At 48.0% G+C, this 27,073-nt stretch overlaps 1 protein-coding gene across 4 annotated transcripts; it reads right to left on the bottom strand.

Annotated features, from left to right (window-relative positions):
- Positions 1 to 53: 53 nt before the first annotated feature.
- LOC103060761 (major histocompatibility complex class I-related protein 1-like) lies at positions 54 to 25,793 on the bottom strand. 4 transcript variants are annotated; one of them, XM_088129679.1, is made up of 8 exons: positions 25,638 to 25,793; positions 15,090 to 15,365; positions 10,676 to 10,951; positions 9,358 to 9,639; positions 6,289 to 6,390; positions 5,716 to 5,748; positions 3,946 to 4,954; positions 54 to 3,052 (listed from the first exon to the last, which is right to left on the bottom strand). In XM_088129679.1, the coding sequence occupies exons 1-7, from the start codon at positions 25,705 to 25,707 to the stop codon at positions 4,884 to 4,886; spliced, it is 1,110 nt and encodes a 369-aa protein (XP_087985805.1). In that variant the 5' UTR covers positions 25,708 to 25,793; the 3' UTR covers positions 54 to 3,052; positions 3,946 to 4,883. The 4 variants fall into 4 exon arrangements, with proteins under 4 accessions (XP_087985805.1, XP_087985806.1, XP_087985808.1 ...); XM_088129680.1 differs by having other exon boundaries at positions 3,946 to 3,979; XM_088129682.1 differs by having other exon boundaries at positions 10,676 to 10,771.
- Positions 25,794 to 27,073: the final 1,280 nt, after the last annotated feature.

Here is a 27,073-nt window from a genome sequence, read left to right as displayed (position 1 = left end):
GGTGGGTCAAATCCCCCCTATTTCCAACCTTCCAAAACAGGCAGCAACTGAGGTGAGAAGAAAACAAAATCATTTATTTTCAGCAAGCAATTTTGACAATCTTACAATATGTGTGTAAAGAAGTATTATACAGTGGTACCTCAGTTCACGAACGCTTCTGTACACGAACAATTCGGTTTGCGACCAGCACCGTTCGCAAAATTTTGCTTCCGTTCACAAACTCCGCATCGGGTGACGAACATGACCTGCGGCCATTTTCCCTGCCGTGACACATGGTCATGGCTTCCTGTAGGTGAGATCGCGGTCGCAGACAGGCACTGGTTGTGAAGCTTTTTGGTGTGCTTGTTAGCATGGCTCCAAAGAAAGTGCAGAGCAAGCATGGTAAGAATAAGGTTTTGAAGAAAATAACCATTGAACTGAAGAAGGAAATTGTAGAAAAGCATGAGCGTGGTATTCGTGTGACTGATCTGGGCTCAGAGTACAAGATGGCGAAGTCGACAATCTCGACTATTTTGAAGAATAAAGATGCCATCAAAGGAGCTGACGTGGCAAAAGGAGTAATGATGTTAACCAAGCAGAGGACACAAGTGCTGGAAGAGGTGGAAAAACTTTTGTTAGTGTGGCTGAATGAGAAACAGCTGGCAGGTGATAGCGTTAGTGAAGCTATGATCTGTGAAAAAGCCAGGAAATTGCACAGTGATTTACTGCAAAAAAAACCCTCTACAAGCGCAGCAAGTGAAGAATTTAAAGCCAGCAGAGGCTGGTTTGAGAAATTCCGCAAGAGAAGTGGCATCCACAGTGTGGCAAGACATGGTGAGGCTTCCAGTTCTGACAAGGCTGCTGCAGAAGCCTACAGGGAAGAATTTGTGGAATTCATGAAGCCGGAAGGATATGTCGCTCAACAAGTGTTCAGCTGTGATGAAACAGGGCTCTTCTGGAAGAAGATGCCGAACAGAACCTATATCATTCAGAAGAAAAAGGCACTGCCGGGGCATAAGCCCATGAAGGACAGATTGACCCTTTTGCTGTGTGCGAATGCAAGCGGCGAGCTGAAGATTAAGCCACTACTGGTGTACTGGTGTACCCTTGTGCATTCAAGGAACACAATGTGAACAAGACCAGACTGCCTGTCATGTGGAGGGCCAATGCAAAAGCTTGGGTCACAAGGCAATTGTTCATGGAATGGCTGCACGATGTGTTCGCACCCACCGTTAAAAAAATATCTATAAAGGTCAGGTTCCTCCAACCCAACACCACACCTCTTCTGCAGCCCATGGACCAGAAAGTGATTTGCAACTTCAAGAAGCTGTACACAAAGGCGCTCTTCACCAGGTGTTTTAATGTCACTGAAGAGACATCCTTGACTCTGAAAGAGTTCTGGAAGAAACATTTCAATGTCCTCCACTGCATCAGCCTCATTGACAAAGCCTGGGAAGATGTCATGTACCGGACCTTAAACTCAGCCTGGAGGAAACTCTGGCCAGAATGTGTCACTGAACGTGACTTTGAAGGGTCTGATGCAGAGGTAGTGGAGGAGATTGTGTCCATGTGCAAGAGCATGGGTCTGGATGTCGATGGTGCAGACATAAAGGAGCTTGTTGAGGACCATAAGGAGGAGCTGACCACGGAAGAACTTGCTGAGCTCCAGAGTGAGCAGCAGAAAGCGCTTGGCGAGGAACATTCCACTGAGGAAGAGGAAGATAGGGAGGAGGTTAGCAGTGATGTGATAAAATCCATTATGGAAAAATGGAATGAGTGCCAGGATTTCTTTGAGAAGCACCACCCCAACATAACTGTAACGAACAGAGTGTTGAATCTGATGAATGATAACGTGGTCTCTCATTTCCGGAGGGTTATGCAGCGCAGGAAAATAAAAATGACATTAGACAGATTTTTCCCCAGAACTCAGCCTGCAGCTAAGAGACAAAGAAGAGAGGACACCCCTGAAGGAGATCTCCCCGATGCCCTTTTGGAGGGGGACTCTCCCTCCAAACAATAACCGCCTCCCCACCTGCCTTCCTGTCCTCCATGCCAGAAGTCACCTCAAGCAAGGTTAGTGTTCTCTCTCTTCATACTGTGCTGTACTGTACTTTGTGTCATATTTTTGTGGTTTAAAAAAAAAAACATATGGTTCAGAATGGATTAACTGTATTTACATTGAACTTTATGGGAAAATTTGATTCGGGTCGCGACCAATTTGGTTCGCGACCAGAATCGCGGAACGAATTAAGTTTGTGAACTGAGGTACCACTGTATAAAGCAAAACTCCAAATGACTTAGCCACCACAGTTATTAAAAGAGGGTAAGAAATACTTGAATCCCTATTAATTTTTTTCTATAGGAAACCGCAATTTCAAAGAGACGTATTTGCTTTCTTGACTGGGCAAAGCTGAACAATTAATTTGATGAATCAAAATCATCCCCCAAAATCTCAAGGAAACTGCAGCACTTAGGAAGGGAGCAGCCTGGCTGGACAGCTGATCTCATCTTCCATTTTTCTAAATCCATTACCTGAAGTCTAGAAAAGGTGTACCATTTTCTGTGTCTGAAGGCTGCCCTCAGCTGGCATATTGGTTATTTGTTAAACTTTTGCATAATCAAATATATAATCCAACTAATTGGGCTACAGATTAATTTTTTTTAAATTAATTATTTTTTATGGAAGAAATCTCAAAGCACACTTCAGAAACAGCAGCTGAAAGAGGCATTTTCCCTTCCGATCAATGAACAGAATGCCCCTTCCAAGGTGGATTTTCTTGCAAGACATTTACTTCACATATAAAAATAAAACCTTCTTTCATTCTCCAGATGAATCAACCACGTTTCCTTTTCAGGGGAGGTCCTAGAATTCCTCCTTCAGATGAAAAAACCCTGATTTTCCCAAACAAAAATCTGAACAAGGGCACTCGAAGGACCAGAAATACATCCTAGTTACAGCCAGCTGGAAGGGCCTGAAGAGGTCCTCTTAAGACAACAGCATAATTCAGCAGAAGGTTGATCACTCTTCTTTTCTCTCTCCCGACATGGGGAGTCTGTAGCCCCAAAGTTGCATCTACAAAGAGGGTGGAAAAAAAAGGAGGGTTTGTTGCAGAGAAAGCCCAGATGAGAAGGCCCAGAGTACAGGCTGGAGGATCATCAAGCGAAGGACCAGAAGGTCCTCGAGGGAGGGAGATGGAGAGGAATCAGTTGGGTGGGATTTCCGAGTTATAAGAGGGGATGGGCAGGGCTGTGAATGGCTGCTGGAGTGGCGTGGGGAACTTCCTTCACAAATTATAAAAAGTACTGATGTCCTCCCCTCAAATATGCAAACCCAGTTCCCACCCAAATTATTTTTCTCCCAGAGCCAAGTGGAAATGGTTTCATGGCCTCCAGAGAGTTCAGGTCTTCTGTCAGCATCTGGAGGGTTTGATTCCCAGATGGACGCAAGGAGGAGAGAGAAGCCTCCTCTCCATCCATGACTGTAGGAGATTCAGGAAGCCCCCCTGCTGCCCCCTCCCCCTTGCACTGGGGACACTCTGAGCTCTGCAGGTCTTTGAGCTTTGTCCATGCAAGACTAACACCACCTCCTGATTTGGGAAGGGCCCTTCCCGGAGACGAGGAGGAGGAGGAGGGGGAGGGTGCCTTCCTCCCTCAGCAACAGGGAGTGCTCAGGCCCCTTCTGTTCCTAGCTACGGTCACCTGCCATTTCCTCTGAAGGCAGGAGGGAAAGTGGAAGCAGCCCAGTTCCTTCCACCAGAAGGAACCCAGGGAGGAGGGGGAGAGGCAGACCCCTCCCCACAGCCCCACCACCTCTCCCCCAAACTCCTCACCCTTCAGCATTTGAGATGAGCTGAGACAGAAGAGGGTTTTCCCAAAGGATCTTCACCATCCATCAGTCCTTTGACATGAAAGCCCTCACCATCCTTCCTCCTTCCCCTCAATACAGCCCCCACTGGGTACACTCACCTGCAAGGGGGCTGCTAAATGACCTTGACGCTCCCTACATTGGGAAGAAAGACAAAGAGTGAGTCTCTCCCTAGTCCAGATCCTCTGAGGAAGAGGAATCTCTCTCTTCCGCTCCATGAACCTCTCAGAGGGGACCAGGCTGTGCAACCAGAACATTCGCTAACAACCGGGGCTCATGACATTTTGGGTGGTTTCTCTATTTCCCACCCCAGAGCCGAGGGGCTCTTTCCTCCAAAGGGGGCCAGGCTCCACCATGCAGGCTCTGGAGCTGCCTTCCCTGCCTGAATGAATGAGGCTGGAAGTCCAACAGGGAGAGAATTTCCCTTTCTCTTCTGCAGGAACAAAGAAGTGGGAGAAAAGTGAATTTTGTAACTGTTAGAAATCTAGGAAAAGAGAGGAGGTGGGAGAAAAGTGAAGCGCTTAATTCCGTACAGAGTAAAAGCAGGAACAAGGGAAAAAAGAGAAACATTATTAAAACTGAAAGAAAAAAGAGACTGGTAACTCCTTGGACAAGAGAAAAAATAAGTAATTTCACTTAAGCCCCCCTTTAATGAGAAACCACTTTTCCAGTCTGATACTTTCTGTTCATATACTGATGCAAAGTAATTTTAATTGTTCAAGAACAACTTGCCATCTAAGTAAACAGGAGAAAAAACATAATTCTCTCATCCACCTTGAAGATATTACACTGTGTAAAAAAGCGTCCATAGAAAAGGCAACAATATCAATTTAAATCTCAATAGAAGTATGTATCCTTTGTTCCAGTTCTGTCCCAATAAATACTGGTTTCACCAGAGCCAGATGCAGAGGGAACACATGGAGTGTGCATTAGGGGGCCCTTTAAAAACGGGGGTGGGGGCTCTCCCTCTTTTCACCCCCCCAACCTCCAGCACTCTTGCTAAGAGGCAGAATTGCTCTTCCTCATCCAGGAGGTGCTCCTACTGTGGAATCAAAATGCAGGACACAAATGCAGAATAATCAAGGCTACTATCAGATCTTTTGTCACTTGCTGGAAAAGAAAGAAAAGAAGGTGGGGAGGTCAGTCCCTTGGCAGGATGGGAAGAGGTGGAGAAACTCCACTCTTTCTGACTCCAGCAGCCTCTCCCCTTCACACACAGATGCACAAATACACCCACAGAGTTTCAACCAAACTGCTTTAACTAAGAGACATAGGAAAGAATTCTTAACATACATACATATATACATATATACATATATACATATATCCACACAGAGCAATATTTCAGCAACTCTACAGCCACAGGGTGCAGCTGAAGTAAGGATACGGATGGCTCCAAAGTTTCTTTCTCCAGTCAGTTCATACTTTAAGGGCCTTGTGGTGGCAGACCAAGAGGAGATCCAGCTGGCATCTACCAAGTTCCTTTTCTCCTAAATCCCTTCTTTGTTCACTACTTTTATGGAGCTTCCTGACCAGATTATGGCCAAGCCTTTCCTTTCCACAGGCTTGGAAAACAGAACAGCTTCTCCATCAGATGGATCTTCCACCCACCTTCTTGAGGGTTCCTTATACCAGATGTTTCTCCTTGTGGTCTCCACTCCCAGGGACAGCCTTGCTGTAAAGAAAAGGGGACGCACCTCCCCCGACTTAATTCTTGGAAAGAAGAGGAAGATAGCACAAACATTTCAGGTTCATGAGCTGCTTTTGTGTTTGGACACACACAAACACACACAGACAAACCCTTCAACTGATTCTACCTCTGATCCCCGCTTTGAATTGGAGCTAAAATGTAAAGAGGACAAATCACTCACTTGATGCTGCCTTGTAGCCTTCTTGACGTTTCTCTGCAAGGACAAAAATCAGTCAAAGCTAAAAAAATCAGAGATCATCCAATCTCTCCCCCTGTAGGAGGAAGAGCCCCAGGAGATGTTTTCACAGTTGCTTTGTCACACCCTCTCCTGGCAGCTACTATTTAAGAGACACAGGAAGGTCTTCAGACTGCAAAGACCCCACCAGTTTTGCTCCAAGAGAGACCTTCTGCCTCTGAGATGGATGGAGGGAAATGGGGAAAGCAGCAGCAGCTGCGAGAGGAGGAAGATTGTCATTGAAATCCTCCTCTGCTGGTCTTTGACCAAAGCCTTTGGAAGGGGCAGAACCACGATGCCTCCTCCCAGCCAAGAAGAAGACAGGACTGTCTGAATCTCAGACTCCGCTGAGCCAAGACTGGAGTCCCAGCAAGAGGCCGAGATTTCAGATGGTCCCAAAGAGGGCTGGGAAACCGGGAAGAAGCAAGCCCAGAAGGAGCTCCCAAAGGGAGAGACTTGGGAGGAATCTTCCCACCTTCCTTCACAACCACCCAGCAAAGGTAGCTACAGGATACTTACTGTGATACACCAAGATCACAGCAATCACAACAATAATCAGGACAACAGTAGCCACAATAGCCACAAGGCAGCCGATGATGTGCCCCAGGTTGGATTCTGGAACTGAATTGGGAGAAAGAGCAGATAATTGAAGGAGAATCCCAAACAACCATTCCAGGTAGGGGAGAGACCTAACACAGCCAAAAGACTGAAAATACCCCAAAGTAAAAATACTAAGGGCTCATCCCCATGTCCCTCTAACTGTAGCATGAAGATGCCCTGCTGGCCATTGTTGGAGGATGTCTCCTCATGACGCTGCCTTAATCTGACACCAGCCCAGCTGAAGGCAGCTATTCATCTTTAGCTGTTCAGTTCAAAAGCAGCAGTTTCCAACCTTGTGTCTCTCAGCAGTTTACAGAAATAAAAACTTCAACACACAAATATAAACTAAATTAGTGAAACCATAAAAACATTTTCGTTCTTTTTATAGGCTGCCCCAATATGTCATGACTCTGGGTGGAATTGGGCAGCTCCATATGTTATCTTTTTTCTTAAGCTTGAATATTTGCATTTAATAATTTAAAGTAAAAGAGTTCATATCACCTATCTCTTTTTTTAAGTATAGAGTTTCATTTTGTTCCTCTCTTGTAAGATTGGTCTCTCCTCCAAAGGAAAAGAAAGGAATGAATCCTCACTTCTACACTCTGTCATCTGTCCAGGGAGTGGCATGATAGAAATTGTTTCAGCTTCTGCGTTTGAAGCTTTTAACTGCCAGGAAGGCAACCCAGGAGGTGGGAATCCTCTTGCCTCACACACACACTGGGGTTAGGGGGAGGACCCAGGGAAGGCCTAATTTAAATCCATGCTCTGCATTCAGGAATGAGGGACAAAAGATCTTGTCCTCCATCTCTGTGACAGCCTTCCACTTGTTCGAAAAACGCTGTCACACACCCCAGCACCACCACCCTGTTCTCAAGATTAAACATGCTGAGCTCCTTCTCTTCATCTACAGAGGATTCAGTTTCTAGTCCTTGATCAGCCTTGTTGCTCCACTGTGAACCTTTTCCAATTGCTCTGAATCTGCATTAATGGGTCTTTCCCAGAACAGGCTCTGATCATAGCAGAACACAGCAAGAAAAATACCCACAGAATTTGGACATGATAGTTGATTTGATGCAGTCTAAAATTGTACAGAACATGCCTTCTTTGAAGGTACTTCATGCTTCTGGCTGATATTCAATCTCCAATCAATCCCTATTACAACATCTTTTTAGCAAGTCAAGTACCTCTCACCCAATACTTGCACCTTTGATTTTTGTTTCCCAAGTGAAGAACATTGCACTTAGAATCATACATTGGAAGGAACCTCAGAGGTCAACTAGTCTAACCACCTGCTTAGTGCACCATCCATTAAAATACTCAGACCGATGGGATTGTGCCTTTAGTATCTCATTGGAGATTTCCAATCCTTCCTGGCACTGTTTTGTTTCAAGTCTCTCTTCCATTTCATTCTATGGCGCTCAGCCCATTCTGAATTTTACTTTTTCTTTGAAGATATTAGTTCCAGATTCTCTGCAAATGTGATAACATTCTACCTATTCTTCCAAGTCATTAAAGGGAATTTTGAAGAATAGAGGATGCAGGGCTGATTCTTCTAGCACCCCACCTGATACCTTCCACCTGATGAGGAACCATCAACGGGCACTCCTTGAGGAAGACTTTCAAGCCAGCTGTGGATCCCCTTAATTGTCAGGCCATCCGACCTCCTTTAATTAGCTGAAGAGACCTTTGACTGCCTCCAGATGGGCCTTTTACTAGACGAAATGCCTGACTGACCATAAAAATTTAATCCCATGAAACATCCAGATCACCCTGTCATCTTTTAGAGATCACTTGATCTGTTTTCTATTTCAGTGCAGTGAACAAGAAAGAAAAAATACCAAATTCTGGTGATCCGGATGTTTCACTGTAGCATTTGGGGTGGGAGTATATGGGGGGTGTTTGTGTCACCCCCCTGCCTATTTCTGGAAGGGGGTGGGGAGTTCTTGCCAGTCCAGGAATGGCAAAAAATGGTATTTTGTGCTTCCACAATTTCAGGATGAAAAAATGGAATATGGTGACGTCCAACTTCCAGAGGGTCCCTCAAAAGGCTGAAACAGATTTGGAGGATGTTTCAGGGGGGCAGGTTTGAGGAGGACATCTTTAAATTCCTCTTGGACAAAACTCGTGACCCTCACTGAATAGCAGCCATGGAGCTTGCGATTTGATGCTTGGTAAAGAAATCAAAGTAGCATTTTATTGTCCCTCGGATATCAGCAAAAGAATAATATTTTACCTTTTTTTTGTATAATTGTGATGCTATCATCAATAAAAGACTGGTATTCTGCAGTTTTGGAAGTCCAGGGTAAAAAATGTCAGTGGAAGTTATCAGCATACAGAGAGTTGTTTGACACAAGGCTTTTTCCTTTGGTTTTAGGCTGAGCCTCAGGAATCCCAATCAATCACTGATCATAAAATAATGTCTGCACCTCTTTCCTAGAGCAGCAATGCACAGAGGTGTTTTGTTCTTTACAGGAGGAAAGCCGTGTTCGTCTACGATGGCAAAAATCAGACTGGCAGCTCCTTTTCTGACTACGGATGCATCAGTCCAGCCACTCTATGCATTTCCTGAAGGGAGCTGCAGTTCACAAATTTTAATACAATTTGGTATTCAGAAAAGGGGCTACCAGACTCCTCCTGATTTTTGCACTGGAGGAATTCCAGACAAAAGGAAACCTGTTTCTGGGGCTCAGCATAACTCCTCCTGCTCTACTGGAGGCAGCAAACAGGGCGGGAGGGAGGCTAAGGGAGGATCTGGTGCATTTCCTCAGGATGGGACAACCACTGGGGTGGGACTACGCTGCTTCCTTTCAAGAACCAGAAGCCAATTCTACGGACTGTTCCCTGCAGGTCCACAAACCTCAAACATGGGAAAAACCACTGGATTAATGCTCAAGGATGTTCACATCTGGACACAGCTGGGATCAAATTTCCTCCCACAATCCTCCACCCTGAAAAAGAGCTCAGCCTTCCCTCCCTGCAGCCTCTCACCCTTCATGGCCACTTCCACAGGCTCCTGCAGGCCGTCATGCTCCACATGGCACCGATAGCGGTCCCTCTCTTTGGGATCGATCCGGATGCTGAGCCAGTAGTGGTAGGTCCCATCTGCATTGGGGGTCACAGACCCACGGAAGGTGTCCTGCGGCCAGACCTCCCCGTCCCTCCTCCAGGAGACATCGATCTCCCTGGGGTAGAAGCCATGCACGCGGCAGGCATGAGTTTCCATCCCATCGTCGGCCTCCGTCCTGCTGCTCACCGTCACCACTGGGGCCTCTGCAGAAACCGCAACACCGGAATTAACTCTGAGCCCCTCCAGAGCCCAGAAGGGGGATGAGAAACTTGACGGGCAGGAAAGTCTCCCACTACTTAGTTTTAACACAAGGAATTAACACTCCACACCTGCAGCATCTGGAAAAGGCTGAACCACAAGGACTCCTGATTTTAAGTCCTTCCCAGCGACTCAGTCTGAAAAATCTCTGCCAGCAAATTGAGAGTCCAAGGAAAGTCCACATGGCCAGCTTTGAACTCTGACTGATCTTGGGCTGCTCCCTTCAGGGGAGGGTACTGGAGGTGCTCTTTTAAGTTCCCTTTCAAAAAAACAACACAAAACCTTCTCCCTACTTTTTCCTCTTCCGCTCCCCGAACTCTTAGGCTGCTCCAGGCCTCTTTCTAAGGGACACAACCCAAACTTCAAGAGGAGGAGAGCCGGAATCAAAGCAAGGGGCTGAGGGCTTTTGGAATTCCACCCAGGTTAATTTGGAAAAGTGATTCTGCCTCTCAAAGGGAGGCAGAGAGGTGATGCCAATGGAAGAGAGAGACAGCCCTTCCAGGACAGGGAGGGGCTGCTGGAAATTGGGGGGTATTCCCCCATGGAGCCTGATCTCACCCAGCTGATCCTGGAGTGATCAAGGAGCCCAGAGAGGGAAGGGGCGGAGCCAGAGGAGGAGGGGTGATCTTGATGGGAAAATAAGAACAAACTCACAGGAAAAAAGGGGGGATATATTATAATGTAAGCAGGAAGCCCTGAGGGTGTCCCTGAAGGTGGGGAGGGGGTTGTTTTGAGGGGGTTACTAAGAGTTAAAGAACCTGTTTGAGGTTTAAGCAAAAGATCTACAAAATCCTTGGATTTTTTTCCCCTGGAGAAGAAAAGACCCTTCAACCTTGGCCTGTTTTGCCCAAGTGGGGGCACTGATAATGTCCTCTTAATGATAGAAGAGGTGCCCCCTAGCGGTGGGAGTGGGAGGTGCAAGGGAGGGAGGGAGCCCCCTGTGGGATGTGGGCGGAAGGACAGTTGCTGGGAGGAAATCACCTGTCCTCAGCAGCGTCTCCTTCCCATAGGACAGATACTTCTCCAGCCACTCAAAGCATTCCTCCTCCAGGTAGGCCTTCCTTCTCTGATTGAATCCTGGAATAGAGTCCCATTTCCTCTGGGTGATCTGGGCCTGGGGGTTGGGAGCCACCCAGGTGAGGGTCTCCTTGTCGAAAGTGAGGAAGTCCTTCCCGTCATATCCACAGCGCAAAAAACCTACTTTGCTCCCATCTCCCTGGAGCTCACAGCCGCACATCCACTGCCAGGTGTGAAGGTCTGAAAGAGGGACAGGAAGATGGTTTGGGGAATCCTCTGGAGAGACAGAGACTCCCTCCCTGCAGGGACTTTGACGGAGGAGGGAGGCAGTGAGAAAAGGGATAGATAATGGTTGGAAAATGAAAGAAATACATTTTTCCCCATGAAGCTCCTCATCCTGCCCCCAAATTGGACCTTGAGGGTCTCCAGACCCAGCTGCCCCCCACCTCAAACCCTCCCCGGCTTCCCTCCATCTTCTCCCTCCCCCAAAGTCTCCTTCTGGGCAAAAGGCAGAACAAGCAGAGCCATCTTGGCCTTGGATCCGGAGAGCCCAAAGTCCTCCGTCTGGAGGCTCAACGCAGAGACAAAAGGCTGGAAGGGGGGTGAGGGGCAGAGGGGGCCCCCTAATCCCCATGTCAAGCCCCCTAACAAAGGCTCCTCAGAAGCTTTTTCCTCCTCCCCCACATCTGCCTTTGGGTCCCCTGATCAGACCCCCAATGAGATTTTTTCATTCATGATGAGGGGGGCTCTGCTTCCCCCTCTAAAAAGTATAGAGTCCAGTTCCCACAACCTCCTTTTCCTCAGAGAGAAGCCAACTGAGGAGCCCTTCCCCAGTTCTTCTGCTCCCCAAAGAAATGGGGGAAGGCAAGAGGTCCCCCAGCCTCTGCTCCTCCATCCATTGCCCCCCAATGGGGGAACCTCCTGGATCAGAAAGAAAAGGGTCCAGGGCCCAAGAAGGCTTGGCCCCCTGAAAATGGCCCCTGTTGCTCTCTCAGAAGTCCTCTATGTCTGCATAGTTGCCCCCATATCCTTCCAGAAAGAGCAGCTGGAGTGACTCTGCTTCCTTGGCCGGGAGACCAGCTGAGAAGGAGCTTCGGACCAAAAGTGGCTGGATGGAGCCCAGACTCCACGAGAGACAAGTCACGGAAACGTTCAATGCAAGAGAAAATTTCTTAAATCAATAAAGGTTTTGGTTTTATGGTTGAAATGTTGAAATATGCCTATTTTATAGCCTTATAACTCTCTTATAGAATTATTCCTTATTTCTAGGTCTCTACAGCCAAGCTCTCTCTTTCTATGTTTGATTGCTATAGGTCTCATCCTATTTCTGAATCTGTCCATTATTTATTCCTTTTCAAAGGTCGTCCTTCCTTCAGGTGCTCAGGGAAACACATACAGCACGCCCTCCTCCCCAACACACCAACCCTGTGAGGTAGGTTGGGATCAAAAGGTGGGACTGGCCTGAAGCCCCTAGGGGCTCGCACTACTTTTCTCCCCAGGTTTCTACTGCAGGTCCCCCTCGAATTTCTGCACCTCTCCTTTGGCTGGGTTTTCTTTGACTGCATCTTCACAGGAGACAAATTGGGGGAACCCCTGAGCCTTTGCTCTTGCTCCCAGGAAGGGAATCAGATGAAGTGAGCCCCAGAGTGGTGACAAGAGAAGCAGCGCTGGGCCTTATGGACAAACTGAGCCTCAGCAAATCACCAGGCCCCCACGAGATCCACCTGAGGGTAGGAAGGAGCTCAAAGCTGAGATTGTGGACTTTCTCATTAAAATAGGTGACCTGTCTCTATGCTCAGCACTGGAAGGTGGCCAGCGTAATTCCAGTTTTTAAGAGGGCTCATGGGGAAATCCAGGACTTTACAGAGCTGCGTGCTTAACATCTGTTCCAGGGAAGATTGTAGAAAGTGCTATTAAAGATAGAATTACTAAACATCTGGAGATACAGGCCTTGCTCAAGGATACCCAATGTGGCTCCACTAAAGGAAGGTTCTGTCTAACTAATCTGCTACAATTTTTCAGGGTGGTAATAAACACGTGGATGAGGCTGAGCCACTAGACATCAACTACTCCGAGTTTCAAAACGTCTTTGATAAAGTCCCTTAGCAAAGACTTCTCAGCCATAGAATAAAAGGGCAGGTCCTCTTGTGGGTTTCCCAGGGTTTTGTCCAAGGATCACTTCTTTTTAACAGATTTCTAAATGATCCTGAATCAGGCATAACTAGCAGAATATGCTGATGGCACTAAAGGGTTCAGAGTGGTAAAAACTCTAAGGGACCACGAAGAGCTCCAAAGGTTCTCTGTCCATTAGGGGAGTGGGCATCAAAATGGTAGAGGTCAGCCCATCTGATGCACGCTGGGGCCAACAATCCTAACTCCTGATAGAAGCTAATGGGATCAGAGGTGGCTGGGACAAACGAGGAAAGAGAACTTGGACTAATGGTAAACAATTCAATGAAGGTGTTGACACAATGTGCATCCGTGATAAAAAAAGGCCAGCAGCATGCCAGGGATAATAAAAAAGGCATTCGAAACAGAGAGGCTAATATCATAATGCCCTTATAGAAATCAAGAGTGAGACCACATCTGGAATATCGTCTGCAGTTCTGGTCGCCACAGCCCAGAGAGGATCCAAGGGAGCTGGAGAAGGGTCGGAGGAGAGCGACTCAGAGGATGAAAGGGCTGAAGCAGCTTCCCTGTGAGGAAAGGTTGTGGCATTTGGGGCTCTTTAGCCTCGAAAAGAGGCAAACAAGAGGGGACCTCACTGAGGTGTACAAAACCATGCAAGGTGTGGATCAAGTGGACAAGGAGAAGCTGTTTCCCCTTCCCCAGAGACCTGAACCAGAGGTCACCCAATTAAACTGAATCCTGGAAGAACCAGGACAGACAAAAGGAGATATTGTTTTACACCATGCAGAATTCAACTTTGGCATTCGCTACCATGAGGACTGGCATTGGATACCAGCTGGGCCGCTCCAAAAGAAGGTTGGACCAATTCATGCAAGTCTTGGGGATCCATGGTTCTTACCCTTCATGGCAGTGGATCTGGCTCTGAAGGCCATCTGCTGGGAGGCCAGTGGGCTTCCTGGTGCGAGTGGTGGGCCACTGGGGGAACAGATTGCTGGACTAGAGGAGCCAGGGGTCTGATCCAGCAGGGCACCGCTTGGGTTCTTCTGTCCTCCACTTTGACAGACTCAGGACTGCGCCACGAGTCCTCTGGGCTTCCCACCGCCCTGGCTTCTCTCCTTCCTCCTTCCTCCACTACGGGGAGCTCTGGCTGCTCTCTGGGTCTCAGAGGTTGGGTGGGGAACTGGAAGGGATTTGGGGAGACTCTCCTGGGAGCAGCTGCAGAACTAGCAAAGCTCTTGTGTCTGCCTGGAAGGGAGGAAGAGAAGGGCAGAAGTGGGGTGGCATGTCCTTGTGATGAAAGAAGAGAAAATGGCTTCTGCTCATGGAGAAGATTTATCTCAGCAAAAAGCAGTCTACAGTTACACACACATTTGCTTACAGTCTTCCTCCAAATAAGGTTCCTGTAAAGCGAATCTTGTGCCCCCAAAGATGGCAGAAGGGGGGCTGCTGAGGAAGGGCTTCCCCCCTTAAGGGGAGCCCCACTGAGAGGGCAGCGCAGAAGTTCAGCCCTGGTGCACCACGTCTGGGAAGACATGGCAGTCCGACCACCTCGGGAAGCGCCCTAAATAGGGGGTCTCTTTGTTTTTCCTCCCCCCAAGATGGGAAGGATGCTGGAAGTGGTCCTGTGCCCCCTCCAAGAGCCCCAACCCCACTTGGCATCCCTGGCCTCTTCTTCCAACTGGAGGAAGAGAAGAGGCTCCTGGCCCTTGGGCCCCACTCACCCCTCCAAAAGGGGGGTGCCAGAAATGCTTCTCCTTGGAGGGAAGGAGCCTGGGGGGGATCTGGTCTCCCCAGCTGGATCTGCACCTGATCCCTCATTTCTCTGGGGTGGAAACAGACAGAAGGACAAGGACCAGCTTCCATCAGGATCTTCTTAGGATCCACCTGCCTTCTGGGAGGGAGACCTGTTATTCCCTTCCTCCCCCACAGCAGGATGTCCATCAAGGCCAGGCTCTCCATCTTTCCTGGGGGAGAGTCGGGGAGGAGGAGATTTTGGTCTGTTCTTGTGCTATGTAACATTTTTTTTTACTTTAAAAATGTTTTTAGTAACTGTATTCTGTGCAGAGAAATTCAGTCATGAGGCAAGGATAAAATTATATTAATTTTTTTAAAACAATAAAAATACTTTTAAAATAACCTTTCTAAAAAGTGTGGCAATGGTCTTTCCCCTGGGAGGGACCCCTTTCTCCCCCCTCCTGCTCCTGGGGGGGAATATGGGGCGGGAGGAGCCACCCAACCCATCACTCACCTTCGCTCTCATTGTGGTGAGTCCTTGCAGGCTCCAGATATGCTCTGAACACCTCCTCATGGCCACGTACTCTCTGGGTGTTTCTGTCCCAATACTGGGGGTCATCCTTCCCCACCTCCTCCATCCAGGAGACTCGAGGCTGCATCTTCCTGCTGTTGCTGTCATAGTAAAGGAGGACTTGATCGTCCAAGTACCCCAGCGCGACAAAGTGGGGCAGCCCCTGACTGGGGTCCGACATGGAGGTGAGGAAACACTTCATGGAGTGTGAGGAGGAGCCTGGAAGGGACCCAGAGGGCCAAAGTTAGGGGGCTTCAGCAGGCCCCAATTTCAGGGTCTGGGGAGGAAGAATGAGGAAGAAGAGACCTGGGGGGTGGGCTGGGGGACAGACGAAGAAGGGGGAAAGGAAGGGGAAGAACATGGAAGAGGAGAAGGAGGCCGAGGGTGGAAAGAGGGAGCGACTGAGAGGCAAAGAAGCAGCTTCTGTAGGGCCTGAAGGGTTGGAAGGGAGAGAAGTTGGGGGGTGGGAAGGGAAGGGAAAGCAGGGGCAAAGGGAGAACAGGACCCCCAAACCATATCTGCCACCCCAAATTGTTCCCTCCCTCCTTCCAGCAAGGCCTCCCTCAAACCCTCTTTTGGATTGTGGAGACTCTGCCCCACGGAAGCTGCAGTTGCCCCACAGAGAGAAGGGGGGGTTCCACCCCCAGAAGCTCAAAAGCAGCAGGAAACAGCACCTGGTCACCCCAACTTTCCATTCACAGGAAAGAAATATTCTTGCTTCACTGAGGGCCAAAATGGATTGTTAATAGGTGCAGATTTTAGGGGAGATTTTATAAAATGGGAGAGGGAAAGGGGCAAAGGACGGACCCGGATGAGGCCAGAGGCCATGAGACCCTTGGGGGCAAAGCCAAAGTGCTTCCCAGGGAGATGTGGGCAGTCAAAGGGGGGAGCGAAGGGGGCAGGAATGAAGCCACGCAGCCCCCATGGATCTTCCTGCTTGGCCCCGGCTGGGAGATTCCCCCTCCGGTCCCAGAGTTGAGGCATCTGAGCAGGAATTGGCTTTGAACCCAGGACCAAAAGGGGCTCACTGTTATTCCACAGAAAAATCTCACTGCTGATTATCCCAAGATTTCTTAAGTGCAGCAACACAATTAGGACACTGAAACTGTTCTTCCCAGGTGCTTGCAATCCACCAGATTTAGTGGAGATCTAAAACACTTCGTTCACTTTCCAGGGAACTTCTTCAGGAAGTTCTCCTCCTTTTGGGCTGATCCTGCATTTTTCTCCAACAGCACTTTGGAAATCCACAAATACAATCCCAGCATCTGTGAGTTGAAAAGAGCCACAGAGGTCATCTGCTCCACCCCTGCCCAGTGCAGGGATCCCAATGAAAGCCTCTTTCTTCCCCCCAAGATGGCTCCAGCCTCCGCTTCAGCCTCTCCAGGGAAGGGGAGCCCCCGAACTCTCTGGACGATGGGCTCCCTGGTCAAACTGCTCAGGGGAGCAGTTCATCCAGAATCTGCATCCCTTTCACTTAAATCCATCATGTTATGAATTCTTGAGTTGGATTTTCCTAATCCAATTGAAAGGGAACTTTGTTATGGCCAAAGATAAGCATAGAATAATAATACTGTTAAAAAGAAGAACTATTATGATGAAGGGCAACATACAAAACCATCATCATAATAGTTCTTCAAAACCATAAGTACAATAAACAATATTACAGGAGAATCAAGTCTATGAAGATACATAATAGGCAACCCACACCTCACCAGAAATAAATAAAGTATGGACAAACCTAAAACTACTATAAAATTATCCTTTCTGAAATACACGAAACCACCTGAGGAGAAAAACTGTGCAACGTTCTGCGTGACAGCAGAGCTCCCATCAGACACCAGGAGAGATGCATAAAAACTCTTGGGACGTCTGCTAGCCATGGTGAGATAAAGGGGCTTTGCACGTGGCTGTAATATTCACAAGTGAGTTATTTCCCCCTCCCCCTCCCACAGGGGTGCAGTCCTTCTGGGGAGGGCTCTTCTCTGTCCCTCCCCTTCAGCCCCCCCGAAGGAAGAGCCCCCCACTTGGCCAGGCTGAGAGCTCTCCTGTGCCCCGAATAAACCAACGGGGTAAGGCGAGAGGCAGATCTCTGGAGGCGCTTATGCACTGATCCACTGGCCTTTTAGAGGCTTGGCCTAGATGGGTTTGGTGCTCCATGTCCATAAGGCACTGCCTGAGAAGCAATGTTGCCTGATCATAGCCCTCATCAAGTACCTCAGAAAAACAAGGGATCTGGGGTAGAACAATCTGACAGAATCCAGGGGCCAAGGCCTCTCCCCACAGGAAAAGAGGTTTCAGCTAACAGGCAAAAATTAGGAGCCAGAATCTGGCCTCGACCTTCTTCAGCCCCAACTCCAGGCACAGGGACCTTGAGGAACCCAACAAGGCGCCTGAAACATCGCCTGGAGGAATCAGGGCTGGACACGCTCCAAAGAGCCAAAGCTGGAAAACGGTCCAAGCTGCGCCCCATAAGTGAGCCGGACCAAAGATTTAGCTGGGAATAATTTCAGAGCCGTTGGAAGGCATCATCCGCCCCCCGACCCCCATTCCCTGGAATCACAAGATGGCTGCTGAACCTCTTTGTGCAGTCAAGGCCACGTAGCTGGGTGTGCCCTTCATCTACCCGAGGCATGAAACACTCCCCCCTCCAGGTATTTAAAGCAGGAAAACTGTACAATGCAAACTTTATTCATGTGCCAGGAATAAGTTTTAGGCCTTCTGGCAAACACCATCATTTTGTGGTTTGAGTAATTCATCTCCAGCTGAGGGTCTTGACAATATTGAGCCTGGGTTCACGATGCCTCCTAAGGCCAGTGGGGATCCCAGAGAGGATCGCAGCATCATCAGCACAAAGAAAGGTAGAAATGCTCCTCAGCCAGCTTGGGAGGACGGGGATCCGGCCTATCCTACTCTCCGAATGGTCAACAATTATCAATGTCAACACCTAGATCAGTGTTTCTCAAACTCAGCCACTTGGACTTCCGTGTGGACCAATTCCCAGAATTCCCCCTCAGTCCCAGAAGCCCATGGGGTCTCCCCACCCTCTGCCCAGTTGAGTAGTTCCTCCTGCCACCACCCTTCCTTGGGAAACAGACCAAATTCACAAGATATAAACAATGCCAACTTTTCCTAACAACTACAAAAAAAAGAACACATCAGATCTCTTTTTAGCTTGAAGGGCATTATTTTGATACACAATTTTATATTCTATATATACACAATTTTATATTTTATATATATGCAGTATATATATGCTTCACATAATGTATAACCATACCTGTAACAGTGCACTCTATTTTATTTCTAAAGGGTTAACTTGCTTTTGCTTTGTAAAGAGCACTGGTTTCTTCCCCCCTTATCTCTTTGCTGAATGCCGGATTGTCTTCGAATAAGCAATTAGCCGAGTACAAGCTGTTTGTTGTACCAAGTTTGCAACAGTTGTGGGGCCCTACATTCTAGAAAAAGATAAGAAAAATCTTGTATGCCATTCCCTTGGTAACCAGAAGAAAAAGTTACATTTAAGTTTACCTTCCTAAGAACCACCTTTCACTTGCTCAGACCGTCCCAAAAATCCCTTGTATGGGTGTGAGGGGATGTACTATCTGATTACAGATTTACATGTCTATAAAGCCTCTGATGTTTGTTTTGTGAGGTGTGATTTCATCAACATCTTTTGTTAATGTGTTGATTGGGGTCACCCAGCTTTGTCTTGATCAATATACTGTACATCTGTTATCTTAAAGAAGCCTCGTCTCAAGTCTCTTTATTTGGCTTTATTGAGACTTGGGAAATAAAAGGTGCCATACAAGCTTTAAATGCCAAAATCCAAACATGGAAAAGAGAGACTTCAGGACTGCCCAATTAACAGGAAGACAACAGCTTGTAAATCGGTTGAAAGAATCAAATGAAAATACGGAGCTCCCGGGAAAGCGGTTAAACTGCAAAATCCGCACGGCCACCGGGTGGCGCTTCTCTACCGCAATCGGAAACGCGATCCCTATGGAAAGCTCTTCGGAAGGGAAATCTGGGTCTGCAGGGAGAAAGGCAGGACCTACACAGCACGGAGAAATAAATACGAAAGTCGTAATGCACATTCCCTCCTGGATTGTTTTCCATTCCTTCACAGTCCCAAGGCAAAGTCCTCGGTGTCCTTCCTGCTCCTCCCCACAATTGCAGTGGCTTATCAGAGCTGCTGGGGAGATGGAGGCCCAGATCCACTTCCTGCTCTGTGGAGTTTTCAGAATCCAAAAGGACCAGAGTTTCTCTCTAACAGAAGGAGAGAAATTGGGTGTGTGTGTGGGGGGGGGGGGGGGTTGGAATCTGACTCTGTACATGACCCAGAATGGTTTCTTTCCCTTGCGGGGTTGAGTATTGAGAAGGTCTGGAATCTGCCTGAGAGCAGAGAATTGCGTGGCTGCAACGCAGGTTGGCCGTCCCAACAAAGATGAATCTGCCTCAAGTCAGAACCGGCTCATCGGCTGGGGACTGTCTGTGTCCAAGCAAGCGGTTCATTTCATGGTCACCACCCAAAGGTCCTTTTCTTCTACCACCACCAACCCGACCTATTTAACCATTAAGATAATTCCAACCTTTTTGGATGCCCTTTGAAAAATTGCTGAATTGAAATTGTGGGCCCGATGGGCTGTTTGTGTATCGGGAGCTGTTTGTGTTTGTGTGACTTCCTGTGTCCCTCTGGCTTGTTCTGGCTTGATTTGATAGGTGACTTGCTAAAAGTTGAACTATAGTACCCTTTGCCTCATTATAAAAAACACACCCCTAGGAGTAAACATTGTTGGGGTTGTGAAATGTTAGTACAAAAACCCATGAGGAGGAGAGAGGATTCATTCCTACTTCGTGGAGAGCCATGAGGAGAAGAGTGAGAAAATGAGGGAAATAGTAAAAAAGGTGGCCTCCGAGCCCCACCCACACAAAGCAGCAAAGCTAGGCCGCAGCGGAGCCGCCCCTCCCTTTGTGCTCAGGAGACACAGGCTTGGTTGAAACCCCATATTTTCCAACAAACATGAGATGCTAATGAGCCCCCCCCCCATGGCTTATTATGGGGCACATAATTGTAGTACGCATGTGCATGATGTAATTCACCCATGAATTTGTTTTAGCCTGTGAGAATTGTGGTGCATGTTCCCTGCTTAGTGAAATGTATAAAAACCTTTGGACGGCGCCCCTTTGCTTCTGTACAGAAATAAAGTGTGAAGGCCTTCCCTCTACTCTGGGCGTAATTTGGCCCTCTCTTGCACCGGGTAAAGAATGTGCCCCAATCAGTTGGTCACCCCACGGCCAACAGTTTTTGGCACCCCAGATGGGACTTCTGCCCGGTTCCGGTCTTCACTTAGGACAACAATGGTCATCGAAGAGTAAAGGCGCACCCCGTTTGTTTGGAACGGTGCTCCTCGTGGGACCCAGTTGTGCAGGCTGAGCCGGACCCAAAGGCGAGAGTCGATTAAGAGGGAACATTGCCAGGAAAGTCTCTGCCTGATCTTTGAGAAACATCAGTAAAGGTTGAAAAAGGGCACACTTGGTGAGTAACGGCTTTTAATTACCCCATGTAAAGCCCTGCAGAAAAGGGACGCAAATCGTAGCAGATGGAAGTATGGGTTCTGGCCAGAGTAAAGATAGGAATGGCATAGGAATGGAGTGCCTTTAGGATGTGTCTTGAAAATCTTTTAGGGAGTTGAGCAGCAGAGATCCCCTGACCAAATCAAAGCTGATTTCTTGTGTGTGTGAAAATGGGTGGCCACAGTATCAATTAGAGGACCAAGTAAAATAGCCATTGGAAGGAAGTTTGGACTGTAATAAAATTTTGCAGCTAATGAAATTGAGAGCTCTGAAAACAACTGCCTGCAGGGTTTGTTAAATCTTCTTTGTCTTTTTCTTGGTGGGTTTTTCTTTTCTTTTTTTTTTTGGTGGTTGGTCCATGTTCAGCTCAACCCCTCCCTGGGGGTAGAGTTTCTAGAGGTACCAACTTTTGAGTGAGACTATTTTGCCATTGCAATTGTTGTTCTGTTGATGAATGAGTTAATGGGATGAATGTAGGTATGCTAAAATGTTTATGTCTTGTGGAGAAAGAATGGATGATGCCAAATGTAAACTGATTGTACCTATAACAGCTAAAAGGCAAAAGGTTTGCCTGAGGTTAGGAAAAAAAGGAGCAAGGAACCTAGAGAAGGCAGTGCCTAGCTGACAAACATCTTGTAAATCCTCCCCACAGATGATCCATCACTGACAAATAGTTAGGGGGCTGAGGGAAAAGGGGAAGGGGAATGAGCGAATGCATTGCTTTCTCACCACCACCATCCCCCGCCCACCTCTGAAACCAATGAAACCAATGGCCTGAGACATGATGCTTTTAAGGCAGGCCTCCCCTCTTCCACAGGGACAGCCGTCTGGCATTTTTGTTTAGTCTTATGAGATGAAAATCCTGAGATTTTTCTGGAGCAAAGAGGGATGTCAGAAAGTGTTTTGAAGGAAAGAGAGAGGAAAATCCCAACTGATGTCAATGGATGGTAATGAATGCAAATGATTTAGAAAGGGAGACCCCTCCATGCCCCTGGTTGGAGAGAGAGGGGAGGTGAATTGTTATTTTGTGAATGAGCCTGGATGCCCATTGCTTGGGAGAGATTCGTTATGCAAAATAAGAGTAGAAAGCTGAGTTCAAAGTCATTTTGATGAAAAAAAAGAGGGGTGGAGAATGCCAGCAAGCTTCTAATTGTTTTTTTGAAGAGATGGAATCACTCTCCTGCTAGCAAAAAGAGCAAAAAGAAAAAAAAGAAAAAAGAGGTTTGCTGACAGGACCGCCAGTCTAAGGACAGTTAATGAGGTGGTCCTCTCTCCCCCTCCCCCTCTTGCTGGCTTGCAACTAATTTCAGGAATTTCCGCCTCTTACTCCTCTGACTTATTTTTGTCTTTGAATGGGAAAATCCTAACAGCAACAGCTCTACTCTATTTGCAAACCTGAGGGAAGGGTGGTTCACCTTGAGCAAATACAAAGCCACCATTTCCCTGTTGACTTTCTTGGGACAAGCTTTAGGGGGATGCAGCAGAAACTTGTCTTCTTGTTAAAGAAGCTGGGAAATGAACTGGGTCAGCCTTTGAGCCACACTCAGGGCTGACAATTTTTGAACAAGAAGAGAAGATGCCACCAAGTTGGATTGCATTTTATTTTAGCGGTGGCAGCTGCAGTGATTCACAGAAGCAGCAACATAGATTATGTCCCTCAACAAAAAAACTAGCCCTATGCCCCAGGAACCTTTGCCCAGTGAGTTTTTGGCTTTGATCCAAGCTCTCCAGTTGGTTGATGATAAAACTATTAATGTCTACATTAATTTTAAATATGTTTTTGGATTTTTGTATGTTCGTGGGGCATTGTGGAAAAAGTGAGGACTGTTCACAGCAACTGGAACTGAAATCAAACCCCAACGATATTAATTTTGTTGGGAGTTGTATACTTTCTTATACAGATGACTGTTGTACACTGCAAAGCCCATCAAAAGGAACAGATCCTATTTCCAGAAGATACAGAACAGCGGAAGAGCAGATTCAGATGCACCGGAATGGCCACCCTAATGGCTCTTAGAAGAAAGATGCCCCCTTACTCTTAAAAAAAAACAAAACTCATTGAGCAGGTCAATATTCCTCAAATTCATGCAGTCTTCAACATATCCCTTTTTAATCTTGGTATATAGTCTATGGAGGCGTAATTCACTGAAAAGCCCCATTTTTCCAGACCCCAACTGGACAAAACAACATACAACTAAAACTATCTCATACAGTCACATATAGATGGAAAGGAAGCGGTTAGTTTCTTCAATGATATTCAGCCCCATCTAGCCAAGATGCCTTGTTACTTATTTGACAACCCATCTAGAGAACTGGACCCCACTGAACCTGTTGTTTTTTAAGGGTTTTTCAGAATTTCTAGCCTCCCATTAAAGTGATTAACAGGCCTTCATTCCCATCACCTGGGTCACAAGGCACGTGTCCCCCCTGCCCCACGGACACCAAGGTCATCATGGCTGTGGGGCAAGTGGACACAATGGGCTTGTCTTTTAGGCAGAAAGGTACAGGGGAGATCAGAGAAAGAAAGAGAAAAACAGGATTACAAAAGGAACATTTTCTTTCTACAAAAGGAGAAAAGGAAAGAATCCACTAAGAATCAGGGTGCAAAATGAAGGGACAGGATGTGTTTCCTAAATACCTTTATGATGCTTGTCCAGGGGTCATATTGATTATTACGAACAGAAAGACAAGAAAGATAATCAAATACATAGAAAAAATATTCTGGTAACAATGGCATCCTGTTCTCCAACGAACTGCAAGATCCGCTGTTCTAGAGCAGCGTTTCTTGACCCCAGCCACTTTGAGACGTGTGGACTTCAACTAAGGTGCTGGCTGGGGAATTCTGGGAGTTGAAGTCCAGACGTCTTAAAGTGGCTGAGGTTGGGAAACGCTGCTCTAGAGCACCCTTCCCCAACTTGGTGCCCTGCACAGGGTAGCCCCAGGGATTTGGAAAATGGTGACATATTAGGACAAGCAATTTGAGAGTAACAAACATTTAAAAGAGGTAGTATTCCCCAGCCCACCCCACAAAATAACACCACAGACACAGGCCAAGCTGCCAAGAAAACACTGCTCCTCATCCTCCCAAGATGAGGGCTGGAGCATCTCGGGAGGCAAATCCCTGCCTATCCCAGAACAAAGCTCTGAGGATACTGGAGTTTAGGATGGAGGGGAGGGGGGAGATCGAGGCCAAGGCGAAAATCAAGCTGGATGGTTCTTTAGGGAGATTATTCAAGGAGGGTTTCTCTGCAGACTCTAACCCCGCTGCATTCACATGGCCACCGTAACCCCATTGCTCCCTCGCACAGCCTCCGCGTTTCCCAGTCCGCGGAACCGATCCGAGCAACGGGCTGGTCCTCCCAGCGCCCGAAGCCCGAAGGAGCAGCCCAGCCGCCGCCAGAGGCAGGCGAGGCGGCCGAGCGGAGGGGCCGTGCGGGGGCAGCCGGGAGCTCTGCGGGACGGACGCGCCCACGGGTGGGCGAGCGCTGCCTCCCGACCCCCTCCGCTTGCAGGGACGGAAGGTGGCGCTCGGGGGCGCCCAGGGAGACTCGGCTGGCAACTAGAGGGGACCCCTGACCTGTCCCCCGAGTGGCTCTCCAGGGGGAGGGGGAAGAGCAGCAGCAGAGCCCCATCCATGCTTTGGAGCCTGTTCTGACTGTCGGGCAGAGTGATAATCACAAACACTCCTGTTTGTGTAGAGCGCAGCAAAAACTCCAGGAAAATATTAGCCATAAAAGCAAACACAATGCAATGTCCATTTCTTGTTTCCCAAAGAAATCCAGTCAGAAAATATATACTAACTGGTGTTTATTGATAAAAATGCAAAATTCCATAAAATGCAAATATCATACAAAATATAAAGAAAAACACATCTTCCCATGTAATGTAGCATCCAAGACTTATTAGCAACACAAGCTTAACAAAATCTCTAGCTACAAACTCTTAGAGAAGAGGTACACTACTTGGTACTTTGTTACACCTACGTAGCCCATAAAACCTACATAGTGGCTAACACTAAAACAACTAACAACTACTCAGAGAGGCTGAACATTTTCCTCTCCTTGTATTATAGCTCTATGCCACCCCCACTGGGTAACTAGCATACACACGCCAATAGGTGGCAGTAAATAGCACAATACACAACACACAATAACAGGTGTTTTTCACATGATCTCTGTAGCCAAAATATTATTTGTTATTGTTGTAAAGATAACGGGATGAATCCTTTCCCATGAGAATGAAAATCCTGACAGTAGCAAGAACAACAAACCTGTCAGGTGGAACCCCTTTTGTTATACGGTTGACCTACGTGGAATCTCAAAAACGCTTTGTTCCTGTTTTTCACTTTTCTCCTGTGCCTGTGCCTTTAACTGCTCAGCTTCAGCTACAGCCGGCAACTCCTCCGCTGCCGCTTCTTGTTTTATCTGCGGAGAGGGGGGTGCATGGGCTGCTTGCTCTCTAGCTAAGTCTGTGTATGAAGGCAAAATGACTTCTGAATTTGCATGCAGCCGTTGCCAATTCGAAGGCTCTTCAAAATTACAACTTCTGGAAATAATTACTCTTGCATTTCCTACTGAAAATCTATATCCTTTAGATTCTCCTGCATATCCAGCAAATCTAAGACGCTGTGTTTTTGGTTGGTTTTTCCTCCTTTGAGCCTGAGGAATCTGTACGAGGCAAACGTTCCAAACGTACGCAAGTGCTTTAAGGAAGGATATCTCCCATACAGCAAAAAATAAGGAACTTCATTCACAGCAAGAGCTGGAGGGGGAGCGGACCAGAGAGAGGACCGAATCAGGGTTCTATTTCTGGGAATCATCTTTTGGGGGGAGGAGAGAGAGAGAGAGAGATTCCCTGGATGAATTCCCACCAGCAGAAAAGGGAGCTGGAACCCCCGACGCCCCCGAAGGGACTCACCGAAGCAGCTCTCCGGAAGGGCGACCGCCACCAACACCGGAAGCAACAGGGGCGCAGAGCGCAGAGCCATCCTGTCCGCAAACCTCCACCTGCGCTCCCCCCCCTTTCAGTCGCGGGCAAAGAAGGAGGCGTTCCAGATGATCAACAACGCAGCAATTCAGAGCGAGCCAGCGATTGGCTAGGCTTAACCAATAGAAAAAAAACATTCCCGTGTCGTCTATGGTTGCTAGGCAGACGTCCAGGCACAACCTGCCCGAGAGGCTGGAAAGGAAAGCGAAAGTTCCTTTGGGAGAATCCCCTTCCGCATCTTGGGGGAGGGGCGAAACTGCGGGGCTCCAAAGAGCGGGAGGCTGATCCGGGCGGAGGGAGGGGGAGGGGCGCAGGCAGGGGGTCGCGTCCCTTTTGGACCCCGCAGAACCCTCGCAGGCGGGGAAGAGGCGAAGGTCGGAGACCCCAAGTGAACTTGGCTCTGTGGCGTCCTTGGGGTGCTCCGAGCTCGGTGGTTTTCTTGCAAACCCGGCTAGGTAAGATCTTCAGTGAAAGCGTCTGAAACGTCTGCAAGAAAACAGCCGAGCTCAGAGCACCCCAAGGACTCCGCAGTTCAACCGGGAGCGACACATATTCGCTTCTATTGGAACCTGGTTCTGCTCCAAACGCCCAGCGCCTCTTGGGGCGTCTTAAAGGCGAAGACGCGTCTCTCCTCTGGGAAAAGGCCGGGGGTGCAAAGAACCCCAATAATCCCCCATTTCTTGTCATTCTCCAGCGCAGACATGACTCTTCACGAAGCTTCAGCGCTCCTCGGGTTTCCTGCAATAAACTAAGCTGGCTGTTCCCTCCTTCGGCGGTTATGATTGTAGTTAGTATGATCCATCTCCGGCTCCCTTGTGCTGTCAGCCTTCCACTGAGCATGTACAGAGTGGAAATTAGGCCGTGCCTGTGGGGAAGAGGAGTGAAATTCTGGCTCCCTTTCACAGGTCTCTATTTATAAGGTCCTTAGAGGGGACCTTCCAGTTGCTGGGTGAGGCTCTGGAAACTGCCTTTCTGTGTATCAGGCGCTCCTTCAGATACTCTCTTTCCTGTCTGGGTTCACAGCAGACTTAACCTTGTTTGTTTTCAGAGACTGGTTAGTTTCTGGTGCAGCATTGTGTGCAAACAGGGGGATTTACACACAAAACACTTGAGTCCCAGAGGGGAAAATTCACCAAGGTTGCCACTAACCCGATGTGAGAAGGTTGTACAAAGGCACCTCCCAGGGGTATCACTGGCTTGGTTAAATCTGCTGTGTGAACCCGGCCTCCGTGGGCCTGGAGAATCCCTGCAAACATAATGCCAGCTGCTTCCTGAACCAGGACTTTGGAAAGAACCAAATGTGAGACAGGCTGAAGCCTCTCAGGGCTCTGCCCAAGTGTTGGGGGCCTCTTTCTCCAGGCACAGTC

The sequence above is a fragment of the Python bivittatus genome, unplaced genomic scaffold, assembly GCF_059951505.1.
Source record: "Python bivittatus isolate LINGU-HERP-01145 unplaced genomic scaffold, Pbiv_v1 ctg000810_np1212, whole genome shotgun sequence".
Classification (NCBI taxonomy): domain Eukaryota; kingdom Metazoa; phylum Chordata; class Lepidosauria; order Squamata; family Pythonidae; genus Python; species Python bivittatus.
This window is presented reverse-complemented; position numbering and strand designations above follow the sequence as displayed.

What these genes read in the sequence shown, in the direction of transcription:
- LOC103060761 (XM_088129679.1), bottom strand. Translation starts at nt 25,707, where the DNA reads ATGGCTCTGCGCTCTGCGCCCCTGTTGCTTCCGGTGTTGGTGGCGGTC. An exon ending in TGTGGAAGTGGCCATGAAGG is followed by an intron (nt 6,391 to 9,357) that starts GTGAGAGGCTGC and finishes CTCCCAATTCAG; the next exon opens with TTCCAGAATCCAACCTGGGG. An exon ending in AGGCTACAAGGCAGCATCAA is followed by an intron (nt 4,955 to 5,715) that starts GTGAGTGATTTG and finishes TTTCTTTTCCAG; the next exon opens with CAAGTGACAAAAGATCTGAT.